This window comes from Mauremys mutica, chromosome 4, assembly GCF_020497125.1.
Source record: "Mauremys mutica isolate MM-2020 ecotype Southern chromosome 4, ASM2049712v1, whole genome shotgun sequence".
Lineage (NCBI taxonomy): Eukaryota > Metazoa > Chordata > Testudines > Geoemydidae > Mauremys > Mauremys mutica.
This window is the reverse complement of record NC_059075.1, coordinates 125,725,331-125,744,421: the sequence shown is the minus strand read 5'-3', so window position 1 is coordinate 125,744,421 and position 19,091 is coordinate 125,725,331. Positions and strand designations below refer to the sequence as shown.

Here is a 19,091-nt window from a genome sequence, read left to right as displayed (position 1 = left end):
TCTGTTAGTCTATAAGGTGCCACAGGATTCTTTGCTGCTTCTGTCCCCATGTGCTGGCGGGGCGGGGCTGCCTGCGGGCAGACTGCAGCTGGACGCTCCTGCGATCCCACAGTGCGCCGGCAGGGTGCGCTCTAAGCCCCTCCCCCGCCGGAAAGCTGCGCACGCGTACTGAGCAGTTGTACTGCCAGTTTGTTGTTCCTACGCATGCGCCCTGCATCCCGTTTCCGGCGGGATCTGCGCGTTCCGTCGTCGCTTGTTTCCTCATTGATGCGCCTGCGCAGTGCCGACGTGTCGTTCCTCTCAGCCTGCTCGCCGCCGCCGGCACGATGGTGCTAGACCTGGACCTGTTCCGCGCCGACAAGGGCGGGGACCCCGGCCGCGTGCGAGACACGCAGATCAAGCGCTTCAAGGACCCGGCGCTGGTGGACGCGCTGGTGGAGGCGGACGGGGCGTGGCGGCGATGTAGGTGCTGCCGGGGAGCGAGTCTCTGCCAGATGGGGTCCGGGGCGGTGCGCATGCGCGAACGGGCCCTTCCCCCCGGAGTCAGTGGGATCCCCCTGTAGCGGGGGGGGGGTCCCTGAGCTCTGGGTGCAGCCCCCCCTGTAGCGGGGAGAGGGGGTCCCCGGTCTCTGGGTGCAGCCCCTCCCGCAGGCGGGGGGAGGGGGGGTCCCCGGGCTCTGGGTGCGGCCCCCCCTGCAGCGGGGAGAGGAGGGGTCCCTGGGCTCTGGGTGCGGCCCCCCTGCAGCGGGGAGAGGAGGGGTCCCTGGGCTCTGGGTGCGGCCCCCCTGCAGCGGGGAGAGGAGGGGTCCCTGGGCTCTGGGTGTGGGCCCCCTGCAGCGGGGAGAGGAGGGGTCCCTGGGCTCTGGGTGTGGGCCCCCTGCAGCGGGGAGAGGAGGGGTCCCTGGGCTCTGGGTGTGGGCCACCTGCTGTTGGGCTCTGGGTGTGAGCCAGCCCTTGCATCTCCATAGCCCCGTTCAGCCCCCTGTCACTTCTGCAGGCTGTGAGGGTGACAGTAGCTGTCAGCGCAGGATTGTGCCCATAGCGAGGCAGGGCTGTTCTGGGTCCCTTTGTCCGCAGGGTGAGCAGGCAGTGATGCCCCCAGCATCTGAGAGTGTTTTGGGGCCGGGCTGGGCACAGTGCCCCCCGAGCCAGCAGAGCTGCGCAGGTTGCCGAGCGCCTGCATCTGCAACTGAAGTCAGTGGAGCTGCTGTGCTTGGGCCCTCTATAATCTGGGCCTTTCATTTTTGCTGCCTTCTGTAGGAACCCCCTAACTTTGTAAGGGTGTGGAGCATGCACTCAGGTCTCTGGCTGGTTACCTGACCTTGAAATCTAGCCTGCCCAGTGACAGTTTTGTTCTGTTTCACCCCGCTTCAATTCCACATGATTTCTGGAGCCAGTCCAACCAGTGCTGTAGCCCCTGAGTCTTGTATTAATAAGTAATTAGAAATATCTGACAGACTGGAACCCATCTTTTGACTGCCTAAAGCATTGACTACTGACTTCAGCAGTTCCTGAGATTACTGGTGGCTATGTCATAAATTAAGTTTGGGATGGGAAGATAATAAGAATAGTAAGAATTAGGTGACTTTTAGGGCAGTGGTTCTCAACCAGGGGTCTTGGGCCCCCAGGGGGGCTGCAAGGAGGTTTCAGGGGAGCCACTTAGCATGGGTGGCATTCGACTCACTAGGGCCCAGGGCAGAAGGCTGAAGTCCAGCCATGCAGGACTGCAGCCTGCCTGGGGCCCCAAGCCCCATCACCCAGGACTGACACCAAAGCCTGAGCATTTTAGCTTCACAGTGCCCCATATGGTGTGGGGCCCTCGGCAGTTCCCCTTGCTACCCCCTAACACCAGCCCTGGCTTTTATATGCAGAAAAAATGTTGTGGCACAGCTGGGCTGTGGAGTTTTTATAGCATGTTTGGGGGGCTTCAGAAAGAAAAAGGTTGAGAACCCCTGTTTTAGGGTCTGATATGTCATGGTTCAGCAGTCCTGGAAATGCTTTGCCAGACCAGTACAGGTGTTCTTGGGACTAGTAAGCTTTTCCCAGCTCTGGTCCTGTGACCAGAGAGAAGAAGTAAATCAGCCCCATGATTTAGGTAAAGTCACATGGACTGAGACTAGGCAAGGGGATCTTTCTAATCTGAAACCTCATATTTTGTGGGTTACCTACTGATCCATTTAAAGGTCATCTATTTGTTGGGTAAATATGGTAGCTAATTAATTTATGTAGTTGTAATGGGAGACAGATCACTCTGGGAATCTGCAAAAGAGGCCACTATTTCTAGGATACAGAAGCTTATGTTGTTGAGGGTTGTTTTTAGCAATAGTAATTATTAGAATGTGAAGCCATTGGCTAAATGAAGTGTCTTTAACCCCACTTCTAATGTTCTTCATGTGGAAGAACCTTTTCTTGTTATGGAAAGAGGGCTGGGTTAATGCACATTGTCAGACAGCACTGTTTGCTGTCAGCATGCACTATATTAATGTCTTGCATATCTGGGCAATGCTGCTTAAATGCAGACAGTGAGGCAGGAGGTTGCTGTAGTGAAGCTCTGGGCTGAAGGCAGTGTCACAGTGGCTATCCTCTACTTTTGGGAGTGAGCACTTTGATGCAAGAGAAGCTGTGCAATGAATGTGTGTTTGCATTTAAATCAGGGAAGCACTATTTGGCAGGATGCTGCTTGGGGATTGGTGATTCATGCGTCTGATGCAATCCAGCTGCAATTAGCGTAGAAACTGATTCATTCATGCCACAGATCCAAAGTAGTCACTATTCGATCAGTTTGCACTGTCAGATCTCTGGGAATGCAACTTTATATTTGGGAGAGAAGGGCTGGAGGAATTTGCTTTTTGGTTTCTCTGATGTTCCTAGCATTCAGAGCACCTTGGAAGAATATCATTCAGTGACACCACTTTTAATCCACTTTTTTTACTGGTGTATATATATATTTTTTAAATCAGCCACCAATATAAATCTGAACTTCCTGGTTGAGTGATCTCAAAGCACATCACACATCTGTTAAGCCTCCTCTTCCCTCCCTCCCCCCCCCCCCGCGTGTATAAGTGTTACCAGTATTTACAGGGTGTGAACTAGACCCCCATTAGCTACAGTACTAGACAGAGACTGATAGAGGGAGGTGCCCACCAGTGAAAACCAGGGTGGTGCTGTTAAGCAGTGGCTCTCAACCATTCCAGAGTACTGTACCCCTTTCAGGAGTCTGATTTGTCTTGCCTACCCCAAGTTGCACCTCACTTAAAAACTGCTTGCTTACAAAATCAGACATAAAAATACAAAAGTGTCACAGCACACTGTTACTGAAAAAGTGCTGACTTTCTCATTTTTACCATATAATTATAAAATAAATCAATTGGAATATAAATCTTGGACTTGCATGTCAGTGTATAGTACATAGAGCAAGTCTGTATGAATTTTTAGTTTGTACTGCTTCGCTAGTGCTTTTTGTGTAGCCTGTTGTAAAACTAGGCAAATATCTAGATGAATTGATGTACCCCTGGAAGACCCCTGTGTACTCCCAGGTGTACGTGTACTCCTAGGGGTACGTGTACCCCTAGTTGAAACCAACTGCTCTAGAGCAGCATTTCTCAAATGTGGCCATCTGAGGCTTTTCTTGCAGTCACAGCCTCCTGGGCTGTAAGTGGGGGAAGGGGGCAAAGTAGCAGCCCCTCCCTTTGCTCCTGGGTGCACCCCCTTGGTGTCAGTTGCTGGGGTGCCAGCAGGGGTTGGGACCTGTCCCCCTCTGGAGACATCTGTGGCACAACGCTGGAGGAGCAGGCAGCTGGTGAGTCCCACCCCTTCCCAGGGGTGGTGGAGCTCAGGCTTTGGGCTTCAGCCCTGGGGTGGTGGGGCGGCAGGCTGTGGCCGCGGGGCTTTGGGCTCCAGTTCCAGGCTCTGGCTGTGGAGCAGCAGACCCCGGGTTCTGGCGGCAGAGCTTCAGACTCCAGCCCCCTGCTGCCGCCCCAGGCCCCCCAGCCAGGGCTTAATTTGTCCCCAGGCTTGGCAGGGCTGAATAAGTCTGCTGTGAAGAGTGATACTTGTATGTTTGTTAATATCACTTTTCACAAGGGACTTACTAATTAGGAGTAAAAAAAAATTACAATGATTTGGACGTGTGTATGTGCATATTTATTTGTTTTTCCTAAAGCTAATGAAGTATTTTAGGAAAAATGTGAATGTGGCCATCAGCAAGAGTTGCCACCAGTTTTTTTTTCCTGAGAACCCTTGCTCTTAAGAGCAGAGTGAAAAGTGTGATTCTATCTCCTGCACTCAGGGCCGGCTTTAGGAAGTGCGGGGCCCAATTCGAATATTTTCGGCGGGGCACCGGCAGGGATGACTAAAAAAAAATGTAAAAAAAAAAAAAAGCCTTTAATTTCTTAGCAACTGGTTCCCTATAAAAAGTTCTGATTTAAGGGATGTGCCACAGTATGTATTTTTTGTACCAATAGGGTTACCGTACGTCCGTATTTTCCCAGGATAAATTTTTAAATTTTAAAAATTCCTCCCGGATGGCAATTTAAGAACCAAAAAGTCTGACATGTCTGGGAAAATACGTATGTATGTTAACCCTACCTAAAGTTATTTTTTAAAAAGATGGGCCTGAACTAGAAATGAGCTCCGTTTCACGTGTGTGGGTCCTCGCCACTCCCTGGGGGTGTGCTAGGGTGACCAAATGTCCCGATTTTATAGGGACAGTCCCAATTTTGGGGTCTTTTTCTTATATAGGATCCTATTACCCCCCACTCCCATCCCAATTTTTCACACTTGCTGTCTGGTCACCCTAGGGTGTGCACATGTGTGGGTCCCAGCTGCTTCTTGCCCCACACTCATTGAAGCAGGTGTGCAGAGTTACTGCCCTGGGAACTGCAGGGCACCAGTGGACATGGGGCTGGCTGGAGGCAGGGCAGGGGCTGACTGGAGGTAGGATCTGGCTGGAGACAGGGCAGGGGGTGCGAGGCTGGCTGCGGGCAGGGCAGGGGGTGCGGGGCTGGCTGCAGGCAGGGCAGGGGGTGCGGGGCTGGTGCGGGAAGGGGATGCAGCAGGGGCGGGGTGTGGGTACAGGGGGTACAGCCCACCCTGTATGGTGTGTGCCCCCTCCTCCTCCCTCCCCCACCCGGGGTGGTAGCAGCAGCAGCCTGGGGCTCGGGGGCTATTTAAAGGGCCAGGGGCTCCCCTGTTTCCACCGCCCTGGCCCTGTAAATAGCCGAGGGAGCCCCAGCTAAGCGGCGGGGCTCCATCAGCTATTTAAAGGACCGGGGCAGCAGAGGCAGCTGGAGCCCCGGCCCTTTAAATAGCCCCCGGAGCCCCCTGCTACCCCAGGGCTCTGGGGGCTATTTAAAGGGCCTGGGGCTCCCAGCCCCTGCTGGGAGACCCAGGCCCTTTAAATTGCCCCCTGGGGAAGCCGGGCCACCCCGGTACAGTGCACCGGCTCTTGCCAGTGTGCCGTACCGGGGCTTGGGTGCGGGGCCCGATTCAGGGGAATTGGTTGAACTGACCTAAAGCCGGCCCTGCCTGCACTTGGGTTCCAGCCAAGATGCAGTTCCTGGATGCATCTAATTAACAGGTTTCTGATCAGTTTCAAGCCTCCTTCTCTACTTCCCTGGCTGGAAGGGAGTAGGCACTTCCTGGTGTTCCTGTGCTGCAGAGCCTCCAGGCTAAGGGGTTGGGTGAGGGAGGGAGGTTCCCCTTCCCCTTTTCCCAAGCCCCTGGCTAACACCAAGATGGCTAGGTCTCTGCTGTTCTAGCTGTCCCCAGATCTTCATGTTTATGAGCCCTCCATTCTAGTTCCTGCATCTGCTGTTGCTGCTTCCAGCTTTCCCCAAGCAGTAGCAAAGGAGGAAAATGAGCTAGTTCTTATGTTTCTCCTTTTTTCCCCAAAGGTCTGAATATCTTTAGTGAAACTGACTAGGCTCTTGTCAGTTTCACTCTGCTGCTGCTTGGGAAAGCAAAGCAGAGGCCCTGGAGCTGTCTCTGTAGGCTCTGGTACATGGTAACATTTGGGAGCCTGTCTTAGCCCCCATAAGAAACTGGAAACGTTTTAAATGAAAATTGACATTTTTTTCTGGAATCTGGGAGGGGTGGAAGGAGCTGCCTCCCCCTCTTGCCATGGGTCTTCTGCTCTATGCTGACCAGTGAGGTGAAGGGATTGTTTTCAAGCCCTGAAAATTTACCATCTGAGGCATAAAATCTCCTCCTTCACTCCGACTAATGACACAGTGAACAGTTTACCTTCCACTCAGGGTGAGTGGAACAGTGCACGTCTGAATGAAGCCACCCAGTGATTCTGTGAGGTAGTGAAGTACTGCTTTTGCTTTATAGCTGGGGAAATGGTGTCACAAGGGGACTGACTTGCCCAAGGGCATGCAATGAGTTTGTGGCAGAGCGTTTCAGAGGGGTAGCCATATATCTCTCAATCCTATTCCCGCTGTGACGCCATTCTTTCCCTCCAGGTTATGGAATGCCTGCTCAGGGCAAGTTTCTCCTCTCCATTTTGCCAACTCTCTGAATAAGATCTGTAAAGCTAATTGAAGCAAAGAGGGAATGAGTTGTGTATCTGAACTGTTTGTGTCTGCGATACATCACCTACAGGGATAACAACTTACCAACTCCACACGTTTCTGAATCTGCTAGCAAATGTGTAGTTTCACTATGGAGATCGCTGGTTTATTTTTTCCTCCAATGCTTCCTTTCCAGGCAGATTTCGTGCAGACAACCTGAACAAACTGAAGAACCTGTGCAGCAAAACGATAGGTGAGAAGATGAAGGTAAGAGAGGAGTGCTATGAAATCATAGCAGCTGTCTTCCCTGGTAACGTGGTGCTAGTGTAGTGCTGATGTGGTGCTATTTCTTCTAGTCTTGTTGAAAAGCAGTGTAATCTCTCTAATCTTCTTGCAGTTGATGACCTCTAGTGGGAAGAAGTTTGCTTAGTGAATGACCTGAAAAATGTCCATAGAAATTTTTGACAATGTCAAATTAAGGTTGTTGCATCAATAGACCTGAGAAAATTGTCCACGTGTTGGATGTACTGCCGAAGCATATAACTAGTTAGAAGAGTCCACTACCCTGCACAATCTAGCCATGATTTTCATTCTGTCATACTGTGGATCACTTTGTAAGATGAAGTTTGAGATCCTCTCCTAGGCCCTCTCCTCCCAGTCCTGATTCAACACATTGCAGCAGCTGTAGTGCATACCCTTGTCACTGCTTATAGCATATGTTCTTAGCATGCTCATTGTTCTTCTCGATTCTTCCCTTTGCAGAAAAAAGAGCCTGTGGGTGATGATGAGTCAGTACCAGAACGTGCACAAAATCTTGATGGCCTCACTGCCGACATCTTAGCGGTGAGTTACACCCCCAGCTTTCACGGGGCTGCGGGCACTCTGAAAAGTGACCATTGACCACCTGCCTTTTCTTTCATTCCTGTTTATCTCACTGTCTTCCAGGCTGAAGTCTGACTATTCCTTACTTCTGCAGTCAGAGACCTCCAGCCAAATCACTCTGTGCTGTGAACCTGTTAGATCTTGTTAGCTAGGTAGGGTCAGACTGAGACAATACTTTAATAGGACACCTCTGAGGAACACACCAAAGTGCTATTGGCGATTCAGCCTGTGGTTCTTTTTCCTCAGTCTGTACTGAACCAGTTTCTCTGCCTGGAGACGAGCACTGTGCTGCTGGCGGTGCCGTTTTTCAGCCGAAATGTGAATACAGGAATTGTCAGCCTGGATCAGCCCCCTGGTCCAGCTGAGTCAGTGTCTTGCTTGCCAGCAGTGGCCAGCACCAGATGCTTTAGAGACAGGTACAAGAAACACTCAAGCACGAGGTATATTATTGTGTTCAACATTCAACAGTATCCACTATTAGAGTCAGATATTCTTATCCATAGAGATATGTTTTCAGTCCCTTTTCTAATCTTAAGATTTTGGCCTTAACATCCTTTGAACTATGGAACTCATTGCCATTCACACGCATGAAAAGGTATTTCCTTGTATTAGTTGTGGATTTACCACCGCTGTTTCTTTGCATGTCCCTTTGTTCTTGTGTTGTGAGACAGGGAGAACAGGAGTCACAATCCTAGTCTCGTCAGTCTCTCTTCAGATCAACTTTACCATTGCCCTAATCATTTTTGTTGCTCTTTTTCTGAACCCCTTTAATCCTCCTTTTTGAGATCCGATGGCCAGAATGGCGCATGGTTTTCTAAAGGAGGTACACTTGATTTATGTAATCACATCACGATATTTCCCGTATGATTCCCCGTCCCTTTCCTTTTGCATCTTAAAATTTTATCTGCTTTTTGGCTGCAGCTGCACATTGAGCAGAGGTCTCCATTGAGTGGGCTACAGTGATGCCCGGGTCCCTTTTCTGAGTTGATCTAGTGAATTTAGATCCTTGTAAGGTTTATAAGTAGTTCAAATTATTCCATTCCAAGTGCAGTACTTGGCATTTATCAACATTTAGCTTCATCTGCCATTGTGCTGCTCATTCCCCTAACTTGATTAGGTCCCTCCAAAGTTCCTCACAGTTCTCTCTGGATTGGACTGATCTAAAGAACTTAGTGTCATCTGCACCTCACTGCTCACCCCCGTTTCCAGATCACTAATAAATACATGAAGTAACGGTGGGCCTAATGAGAAGCTTTGAGGCAACTTCATCTTCTGCCATGATGAAAACTAACCGTTTATTCCTACTCTGATTCCTGCCTCTTAGCCAGTTTTTGATCTATGACAATATTTTGTCTCTCACTCCATGATGACTTAGCTTCTGTAGTAGCCTCTTGTGAGGGACTTTGACAGTCAAAATAAATTGTCAGCTGGTTCTCCATTATCCAATACTTTATTGACATATTCAGTGAAGTCTGTTTGATTAGTGAAACGTGATTTACCTTTGCAAAAGCCTGGCTGGTTAGGCAAAGATCAGAGTGGTTTACACTATTTAAAAAAACTCTGGCCCTTTTCACAAGCATAATGCTCATTTTCCCTGTTGTTTAAGCTGTATAGTGACATGCCCAGTGATTTGTGTGTAACAGGGTCTTCAGGTAACCCAGATTAAGAAAGTCCGTGTTCTCATTGACGAAGCCATCCTGAAGTGTGACGCCGAGCGTGTGAAACTGGAGGCAGAGCGGTTTGAAAGCCTCCGAGAAATTGGAAACCTCCTCCACCCCTCTGTGCCCATCAGCAACGACGAGGTAGGAGCCAAACACATGCCCTCTGTGTAGATGATGTCTCTGGCAGGTTTTGGGAAGTAACGTACAGTCAGCTTGAAACAGCCATGCACAGCACATCAAAGTGACCGTAGACGCAGTCAGCGAGGTCCCTGTTGAGAGGGGTTGCTGAAATCGGATAGGGAGTGAATGAAATCTGCATTACAAGACAGAGTGTCCTGCAGCGAAGGAGCTCACTGAACACAAAGACCCACTGAGCCAGTGTGGAACTCTCTGCCATTGTTCATTGCATACATGGGAAACTTAGGCAGAGCCAAACGCTGGGATCTGCCCTTGCCCATTGCATTCACCCAGCAAGAATGTTTAACTCCAGGAATATAATTGGGCTGGGCCAGCAGCCAAGTGACATCATAATATGCTGCCGGCAGGGATCAGCATTAGGGTTCTGAGCTGTGTCTGTCAGTTGCCTGGATTTAGTCGCTATGGAGACTGCAGAGCCAATCCCAAGGTGAGGGAGCCCCTCGGGTTGAGCCCAGTAACAGCTGTGGCAAGCGCTCAGACAAGTATTGATGTTCTTTACTGGGAGATGCCTGAGGCCTGACCCTTGTGGGGAAAGGGAGGGAGAGGAATGAGGGCCTGACCACTCCCTCTTCACTCCTTACCTGCCTTCCGCAGAACACACTGGCCCAGGGTTCTACACCCCGTACTGGGCCTGGCTTGGCGGGAGCAGGTGTCAGAGGAGACTTCCAAGTGACCCCTTGTTTTCCTCATCTCACCCTGCATGCAGGATGCAGATAACCGAGTGGAGAGGATCTGGGGAGACTGCGCGGTGAGGAAGAAGTACTCCCACGTGGACTTGGTGGTGATGGTGGATGGCTACGAGGGAGAAAAGGGGGCCATAGTAGCTGGAAGCAGAGGGTACTTCCTGAAGGTGAGAGCCCCAAGCCCCAAACCTTCCTGGTTCTGGGACGCAGGAAAAGGAATCAGACAGGCATAGAACAAGCCACCTGGCTTTGTGGCAGAGATCATCTGCTTTCCTGCCATTCGTGCTGTACCTCCCTGTAATCCTGCAGTGGGCACAAGTGCATTTTCTGGTGCTGATTGTGTACTAGTCAGAGGGAGCCTCTGCACGACTGGTGGAGTTCAGCCTTGCATTAGCTTTTTGGACCAAGACTTGCATGGGGTAAGCCCATCACCGTTGTTTGTCCTCAGGTACCATTAGTTTGGACTCCTTTTTCTGTCCTAGTTATTGGCTCCGTTCTCTAAGCTGAGCTGTTGTAGGCACTTCTGGCCTGGTCGTCAGAGGAGCTCAACACACAGGACAGGAGTTGCATGCACTCAGCACCTCTAGAATCCGAGCCATTAGTCCTTCATGTGACCTGAGAGGCTTGTCTTGTGTTTGTAGGGTGCCCTGGTTTTCCTTGAGCAGGCACTGATCCAGTATGCTCTGCAGACCCTGCTCAGCAAGGGATACACCCCTATTTACACGCCCTTCTTCATGAGGAAAGAGGTGATGCAAGAGGTGGCTCAGCTCAGTCAGTTTGATGAGGAGCTTTACAAGGTAAGCTGCAGGGAAGGGCCTGTGTATCTTGATGCCAGCAAACCAAGTACAGTTTTCCATTAGTGTTTGCCATGGCAAAGGATCCTTATAACCTGTGGCTCTTGCTATTCCTGGGGCCCAGGTCTGCGTTGCTGAGGCTATTGCACATATCCATAGATGTGTGTTCTGCTCTGGTACGCTGACAGAGTGCTGTTCAACCCCTGTCTCCAGGTCATTGGCAAGGGCAGTGAGAAATCAGAGGACAGCACCATCGATGAGAAGTACCTGATTGCTACCTCTGAGCAGCCAATTGCAGCTTTGCACAGGGATGAGTGGCTGAAGCCGGAGGATCTGCCCATCAGATATGCTGGGCTGTCCACCTGCTTCAGGCAGGAAGTTGGCTCGCACGGCCGTGACACCAGAGGCATCTTCCGAGTGCACCAGTTTGAAAAGGTAAAGGGATGCGCTGCTAGCCAGTTAGCTGGGAAATGTTTGCAGGATGCGAGTAGATAAGAATGGGCTCAGCATCTTTCCTCCCAGGTGTAGATATTTGAAGGGAAAATGAGTAATTAATACCTTGGAGCAGAGGGGAGCTGCAGAGCCTCCTCACTGCATGATCTGAGAGGAGTCTGGAGGTTCAATAGCCTCAGAATAAGAGTGATTCCAGAAAGCCCCCTCTGTGGGGTGGTGCGATGGGCTGCTGCTGGCCTCTTCCTAGTAAAGTAGTTACAGATTTGAGAGACTGCAGAGGTCCTTTTGGCTCCTTTAGGGGACTGTCAGTATAAACTGCTAGCAGTTTCCAGGCCTGCTGTCATTTCCTGTCACTGTCGGTTTGTTACACTGGAATTCCATGAGACGGACATTGGAGAAAACATTCCCTACTGCAGTAATCTCCTTGTCTTCTGGTTCCCGTTCTCTGAATCCACCATTCCTGGGCCTTGCCCCATCTCTGAGCAGCAGCACACTAAGACGTGCAGTCTGACCCTCTGCGCATGTTTAGTAGCTTCTCTCCCCTCCCCCCAGATTGAGCAGTTTGTCTACGCGTCGCCTCATGATAACAAATCGTGGGAGATGTTTGATGAAATGATCGCAACTGCTGAGGAGTTCTACCAGTCGCTGGGCATTCCTTACCACATCGTCAATATTGTCTCAGGTACGGAACTCGGCTCTCCTGGTCCGGGGCGCACACGCCCCTCTCTGTAGGGGTAATGTGACAGGATCAGCCTGCCATCGAAGGACAGAGGCCAAGACAGGAGGCAAGTGGGCAGGGCAGTGTCAGAGGAGCCAGTCCTGGCTCGGCTTCTGACCTGCGGGTGAGCTTGGGCAAGCTCCACCCCTCTCTGTGCTTCTGGTTATACTGTGTATAGCACCCTGCGTGATGGGCCCTGGGCTCAGCCTCTGTGCACTGTTGTCCCACGGCCTGCCGGAAGCTGTGGCTGGCGTGGTCGGGAAGGACCAAAGTGACCTGTTTCCTTGGTGGTCGCTGTGCAGTAACACTTCAGGGACATACACTGCAGTGGCTGTGCCCCAGCTCCGGGTAATGCCCTGCCTAGCCATGGTCAGAGCAATCTTGGGAAAAGCGAATCATTAACTTGTATTAAGTCTGAAATGGCTCGTCCCTTCCTCTGGGGAAGGAACTGCTGTGACTTGCTAGCAGCAACTCTGTGGCCACACGGGGGAGTCCGGGGCAGGCCATTTTGAAAGCTGTGGGAGTGTTGGTTAGGCACTGCTGGGCCGAGACTGTCACTTTGATCCACGTGCTATGCCCTTGCCATTACCTTGTGCTTTCCCCGCCCCCCAGCTGTCTCGCTCCCGCTGTTGTGTCTCTAGGTGCTGAGCTAACATACAGCAATGGGGCCCTAACTGGGCTCCTACATGCTTCAGGAATACGGGTGCCAGGGGGTTGGTTTCTGGTCCCTGTTTCCTCCCCAGGCCAGCGGGGCGAGGTGCTGCAGAGAAGGCAGGTTCGTCCCCACGAGAAGAGGAAGTGCCGCATGCTCCCATGGCTCCTTCTGGCTGGTGTAGAGGCAAGCTGAGAGACAGGAGGAAGGGGAGAGATGTCTTCAGTGCCGACGAATCCCTTAAAATCGAACGCTTAGGGTGTGGCTTGAACCAGCCTTATCTGGGATTCTGAGTCTGAAGCTCCTCTTGCTAAGGCCGTGTCTACACTGCGGGATCTGTGATGTACAGGAGGTCACACTAGATGATTTGGCAGCCCCTTCTGCCCGTTAGCTCTGACAGATGGGGATAGCTCAGTGGTTTGAGCATTGGCCTGCTAAACCCAGGGTTGTGAATTCAATCCTTGAGGGGGCCATTTAGGGAACTGGGGTAAAAATCTGTCTGGGGATTGGTCCTGCTTTGAGCAGGGGGTTGGACTAGATGACCTCCTGAGGTCCCTTCAAACCCTGATATTCTATGAATGAGATGCTTTGCCTGGTGGCTCTGTACTGGCAAAGCCCCCTAGTGTCGATGTGGACGAGCCAGGTCGTGGGAGTTTTTCTGTTGGCATAGTGACACCACCTCCCCGAGGGAGCCAGCTGGGCCAGCAGAAGCCCTCCTGTGGGGGTTTGCCAGTGTAGCTTTGTTGGCTGGCAGTACGGTTCTCTCACCCCCCTGCCTGACATGGCTGTGCAGTGTAGACCTGGCCTCCGTCATCTTGCTGTACCTCAATATGGCGGTGCACCTGGTGTCTCGGAAGGCCCGCCCAGGCCGAATGCCTTGTAACCCCGTATGAGCTGGGCAAGAGCCGGGCGCAACGCTCCTGTCTCTTGTAAGTCTTGGCGCATTGGCTTGACGTTGCCTTTGTTGTTAGCAATGGCAGGTCCCCTTGGCAGGCGGCAGTTTGGAGCCGACATCATCCGGCAGATCCTGGAGGCTGCTCTGCAGCTCTTGGTTTCCTGAGGCTCCTTCTCACAGTTCACTTATTCAGCCTTCATCCCTCTTTAAAACAAGGGACCGAGAGGGGAGGGCACTACAGGTTCTCTGCACGGGCCCTGTGCCCCGGAGCTACTGCACTGCACTAGGGAGTGGGAAGGGGAGTTGCTAAAAGTATGTCCTGAGTGGGGCTGGGGGGGAATGGCATTCATGTCGGGTAGGTCTGATCCCCTGTCACCCTGCTCACTGGCCAGGCTTCAGGACTGGCTCCTTCTCCCCTGAGGAGCTGGCATAGGAAGGAGAGAACAGGGAAGCCCAGGCCAGGAGCCACTCTGAGTGCGAGATGGGCCAGAGGGTCGTCCAGCAGGAATTGACACTCCAAGCCACACCCCTGGCGCAGTGGCAGAGGGGGGGCTGGAAGAGAATCAGCCCTAGATCCTCCTCTTGCAGGAGAATCCCCGTTGCGTAGAGTCCTGCAGAGCCCTAAGTACTAGTCTTCGCTATGACACTGTCTTGGGGGTTTCTAAGGTGCCTGTCACCGGGGTCTCTAGGCTCCATAATCATTTGTGGTGAAACCAGATCACAGCAGTTGGGCAAGTAACTTAGCAGGACGGGCTTTGCCCTCTGTCCCTGCAAAGCCACTGCTGGGTTGGAGGCAGCATTCGGTGCGTTCTCCCTGCTACCATGCAGCTGCTGCCTTGCCGGCCAGCCCAAGTAACTGCCTCTCGCTCTTGCAGGCTCCCTGAACCACGCTGCCAGTAAGAAGCTGGACCTCGAGGCTTGGTTCCCAGGGTCGGGCGCCTTCCGGGAGCTGGTCTCTTGCTCCAACTGCACAGACTACCAGGCCCGTCGCCTGCGGATCCGCTACGGGCAGACCAAGAAAATGATGGACAAAGTAGGTGGCATTTCAGTACCTCCTTTTTACTCTCCGTGTGCATCCTGGGGCAGCTGAATACCCATCTCGGAGCAGTTACCTTCCACTGCATGCTCAGTGTCTGCCGGCTAGCTGCTCTCCCCACTGGGATCTTTCCTCCAGCATTCCTCGCTCTCCCCTGCACAGCAAAGTGAATGTATTCCTTGCCAGCGCAGTGTTCCATCCTGGGAGAGCACATCCTTCCTTCCAAAGGGCGAGATCCTTGCTGAGCAGCCGTGGGCACCAGCCGCTCCATCCTCTCTGCTGGGTCCCAGTTAGAGCTGGTCAGAAAATTTGGCAGTGGGGGTGGGGAGGTGTCTTTTGCAGAAAATTTTGGTGGGAACCTCCTCCCCCTAACCCCCCTTCATTTTTCACCTTAATTTTCCAGGGACAACTCTGAGTAGGTTGGGACAAAAATTCAGATACGTAAATACTTTAGCCCCAAACTGAAATCTTGATTTGGAAATGCTGCTGCGGTGCCTCCCATTTTGCTCTCTGGTCAATGATGCATCAGTCTCCCCTCTGGGAGAGGGGAAGCAGCTCCTTAGCCTGCTTTGTCCTTGCAGGTGGAGTTTGTCCATATGCTAAATGCTACCATGTGTGCCACGACCCGCACAATCTGTGCCATCCTGGAGAACTACCAGACACAGGACGGCATCGTCATACCAGAGAAACTGAAGAGTTTCATGCCACCAGGTACAGCTTGGAAACCCCTTCACGTGGCACCCCTGCTCTGTGCATTGACCCACCTCTCCCTGTCTGCTGTCTCCTCCCACACCTGGTAGCCTAGGAGAGGGGTTCTAGCACCGGAGAGGCAGGGTGAGGGGGGACTCTGGCCTGGAGCAAGTCCAGTCTGCTCATTCCTTCCCAGCGCTTATACCTCTCCTTGATTTCTTCCCCCAGCCCCACTGCTTCCCATGTGACTCTTCTGCAAGTTCTCAACCCAGCCCTCTGAGCAGGAAGCCAGCAGTGGGGAAGGGGGAGGGAAGGTTGTGGCTGTGGGGACTGAAGAAATGAGGGCTTCTGGGCAGGACTTTCCTTGGTGATATAAAGGGGAACGGTTCTCAGGCCAGGAGAGCATTCCTGGCCCGCTCTCACCATGGGTAACTGCCTGCGTCTCTCAACAGGGCTGAAGGAAATGATCCCCTTTGTGAAACCTGCTCCCATTGACCAGGAGCCTTTCAAGAAACAGAAGAAGCAGCATGAAGGAAGCAAAAAGAAACCAGCTGGTGGCGATAGCATCCTGGAAGGGCGAATGCAGAACATGGGCGTAAACGACGCCTAAACCCAGCTCCCCCGTCAGCTCCCCAAGGCAGCACGGTCTGGTGTGAGGAGCCCAGGGCTGGGAGCCGGGCTCCTGGGTTCCAATCTCAGCTTGGTCACCAGCTGACTGCGTGACCCGGGGCAAATCACTCCCCTCTGCTTCGTGTCCCCCGCTGGAGCATGGGATGGGACTTAATTCCCCTGCCTCGCGGGGTGCTGAGGCTCCAGCACCTGGAAGGTGGAAAGCACTCGCAGTGCCAGCTGGTATTCTCCCCAGCAGCCATGTCCCTTCAATTATGTTCGGCAGCCTGTGGAAAAGGTTTCCCAGGGGGCCCCTAGCCAGGAACCTGGGTGGGGCAAAGTGCTGATGTCCTGTTCATGCTCTCAGCAGCCCCCACCCCACACCTGAACCCCAAGGGTAAGGAGTTGAGAAGGGAAAAACCAAGCTGGGCTCCTGTTACGTATGTGACTTTACTGTACCCATAGTCTCTTTGCATGGATGTAGGATTGTCTCTGAATCAATGCAATGCAATAAAGCAATGTAGGGAGACAGCTGGCGCGGGCTCCTCACCGCTGGCTCTTTGGGCTCCTGCTGCTTTGTCCCGTAGCTTAGACCTGTCTGCTCAGGTTCCCCTGCGGGCGAGTGAGCCAATGGCCTGCAGATGCTCACTCTCCTTAGCGGGACTAGCCCAGCAGGACTAGCACCTGCTGCTCAACAGGAGAGCGAGCCCCTGCCTAAGGCCACCCAGCAGGCTAGGGGCACAGCTTCTCTGGCCGTGGTGCTCTCCCTGGTACCTGAGAGCTGGCAATGCAGGTCGGGGCATCCTCCAGACCACGTCAGGTACCAAATGCCAAGGAGCCAAACCTCTGCACCGCCTCCTCGGTCTCTGAGGAAGGAGTCTCAGAGGGGTGCGGGGAGACTCTTCAGCTAGAGGAGAAGCTGAGAAGCAAGTGCAGGACTCGTTGCCCAGAGAAGTTTCCTGCTCATGCTCTGAGCTAGGCCAGGTCTCATTGCAGGGCTCTGGTAGATCGGCAGCTGAGGGGTGAAAGCACCTTGTGCGGATTCTCTGCTTTGACGGGGGGGTGATTTGATTCTGTACGACAAGACCCTTCAGCACTGGGCTCCTCTCTGCTTTGCAGGGGCTTGGCAGTTCCTGGGAGTGTGGGGCATTGCCCTGTTAACTGGCCTGTCTTCCTTTTCACCCTGATTGTGCTGATTGGCTGCAGCCAGTGATGTATTTGTAGAGCAGTTGGGATGAAGAGCTGTGGAAGCAAAGGATGATAGAGATGGGTGGATCTAGGCAGCGCTGCTGAGATCATGTATCTCCATGCGGTGTGATGCCAGGGAAGCTCTTAACTCTTCAGTGCCTAGGATAAGGAAATCCATGGGGCCTTCTGCCCCATAGATCCTGGAGAAGGAGCTCGGAGCAGGCATGCTGCCAGCTCTCCCACCTGCCTTCTGAGGAAGGGTCATGTATCGAAACCTCCCATTTCGGTACCAGAGGCTGCAGGCTGCTGCTAACCTACCCTCGCTAATCCCGAGAGCAGAACTGGAGAGTTGTCTGGCCAGCCACCTACTGTTATCCCCCCTCACTATGTGCAAGCAAGTCCCAAGCCCCGGAAAGGCCAAGATCACAATGTCTGCCAGATCCTGGCCATTTGTTAATAACGGGCCAGTGCTGGAGCTTCTAGCGGTGCTCTCCAGCTGGCCAGGGAGCGTCGCCCACCTCAGGCACCCTCCCCAACAGCCTCATTCCATCTGCCATGTGAAAGGGGCCCAGTGGGCAGCGGTATCGTAGCTAAGTGCCAGCCCTCAGCATGGCATCTGAGCAGCTTCAGGGCAGTGCTGCTGTGTGGTGTTTGGGCAGGGTCTACTTTATTTACTTGAGAAGATGATGCACATTGTGCCAGCTTCATCACTTGTAGAACTCCATATCAACCTCTCTGGTCCTATTCCCCCCCACCCCCACAAGAAACCAGGACCTCCTTCCCCTCCCTTCCTATGACCAAGGGGTGGGGCTGGGCCTCTGCTGCCCCCCCCCAAATTACACCCCGACCCCTATCCCCAAACAGAAGGGGAGGATCGGCCCTGGGAAAGCGACCCTCCTAGGGTGTGTAGGGGCCCTTAATGATCTTGGCCAGTCCCTTACCTGGATGTGATCCTGCTCCTCTTCTCCTGTCACTTTCCCTCTCCTGCCCCTCCAGCTTCTTGCCCGCCCCCTGCACAGTGAGGGTCTGAGAGGAGGCAACCGGACGCTGGATTCACTGCCAAAGCCACAGGCTGCATGTTCACTCTAGCTGCCCTGGGTGGACCCTGTTTGCGTGCTCTAGGCACCTAGCATGTTAACGTTGTCACTGTGAATCCCGCAGCGCCCTGCCCAATCCCTGGGATGGTGCAGAATGTGCCCGTGGGACCTGAGCAGTGGTCAATGACGCACCTTTTATGGCTTTGCAGAGCAGGTGCATGAGCAGAATGACGCGCGCAAAGCCTGAATCAGTAACCTGGATGTTACCCATACAAGTGGGTGAGTTCTGGGAGTGTCGGCGTCTCTGCAGTGATCTGAACTAACCTGTGTGGACCTGGCATGCAGTCTGCGTGGCCCTGCCCAAATGGGGAACCCAGCTTTCCCGCTGGAGGGCAGAGGGAGTCCCCTTTTCCATCCTGGTTTGTTCTGTGCCCATGAGCCCAGCTGCCTGGCTCCTCTGTGCAGCGATGCCGCGTCTCCTGCCCTTGTGGGCAGGTGGCTCAGTCTAGTGGCTAATTTCATGCTGACTGACTTGCACTGCAAAGGTGTGATTTTTTTTTCCCCTCTACAGGGTGGGCCCCCAGCCACGTGCTAGCCCTCTACACCCTAAATAAACCAGTGCTCAAGTCAGGGTGACCTGGCATCACAGCCATCTTCCTTTGCAGGACCTCTGGGCCAGGCACCAGTCTCTGCTTCCCATGGCCATGCCACTGGCATTTCATTCATTAGCTTCAGTGCTCCTTCCCATACCAGCCATGTGGGGCAAAACCCCCTTCCAGGGGCCATCTCCCTGCCATGCCCTTACCCAGGGCCAGGAATACAGCAGAGGCTGTGACAAGCGCTGAAGTGGGCGTGGGAGGGTAATCGGATTCCCAGGAACTTCTTGCCTCAGTTTCCCCATAGCAGCCCTGGGGATGTGAGGGGGTGGGAAGGAGCTAGAACAGAGACCAGAGGTGGGTGTGAGGCAGAGGATCAACGGGTCTGTGGTGAAGGCTCTGTGCGGCTGCTCTCATCCCAAGACAAGTTGCTCGCTCTGCTCCTCGGTTCCCGGCTGTCCCAGGGGCTGGCAGCGCTTCCCCACAC

General features: G+C 53.2%; 1 protein-coding gene across 1 annotated transcript; it reads left to right on the top strand.

Annotated features, from left to right (window-relative positions):
- The first annotated feature begins 250 nt into the window (after window positions 1–250).
- SARS1 (seryl-tRNA synthetase 1) lies at window positions 251–16,318 on the top strand. The gene is made up of 11 exons (XM_045016341.1): window positions 251–462; window positions 6,709–6,779; window positions 7,275–7,355; window positions 9,038–9,196; window positions 9,960–10,103; window positions 10,578–10,733; window positions 10,944–11,165; window positions 11,736–11,865; window positions 14,324–14,481; window positions 15,066–15,195; window positions 15,627–16,318. The coding sequence occupies exons 1-11, from the start codon at window positions 327–329 to the stop codon at window positions 15,782–15,784; spliced, it is 1,545 nt and encodes a 514-aa protein (XP_044872276.1). The 5' UTR covers window positions 251–326; the 3' UTR covers window positions 15,785–16,318.
- The last annotated feature ends 2,773 nt before the right edge of the window (window positions 16,319–19,091 follow it).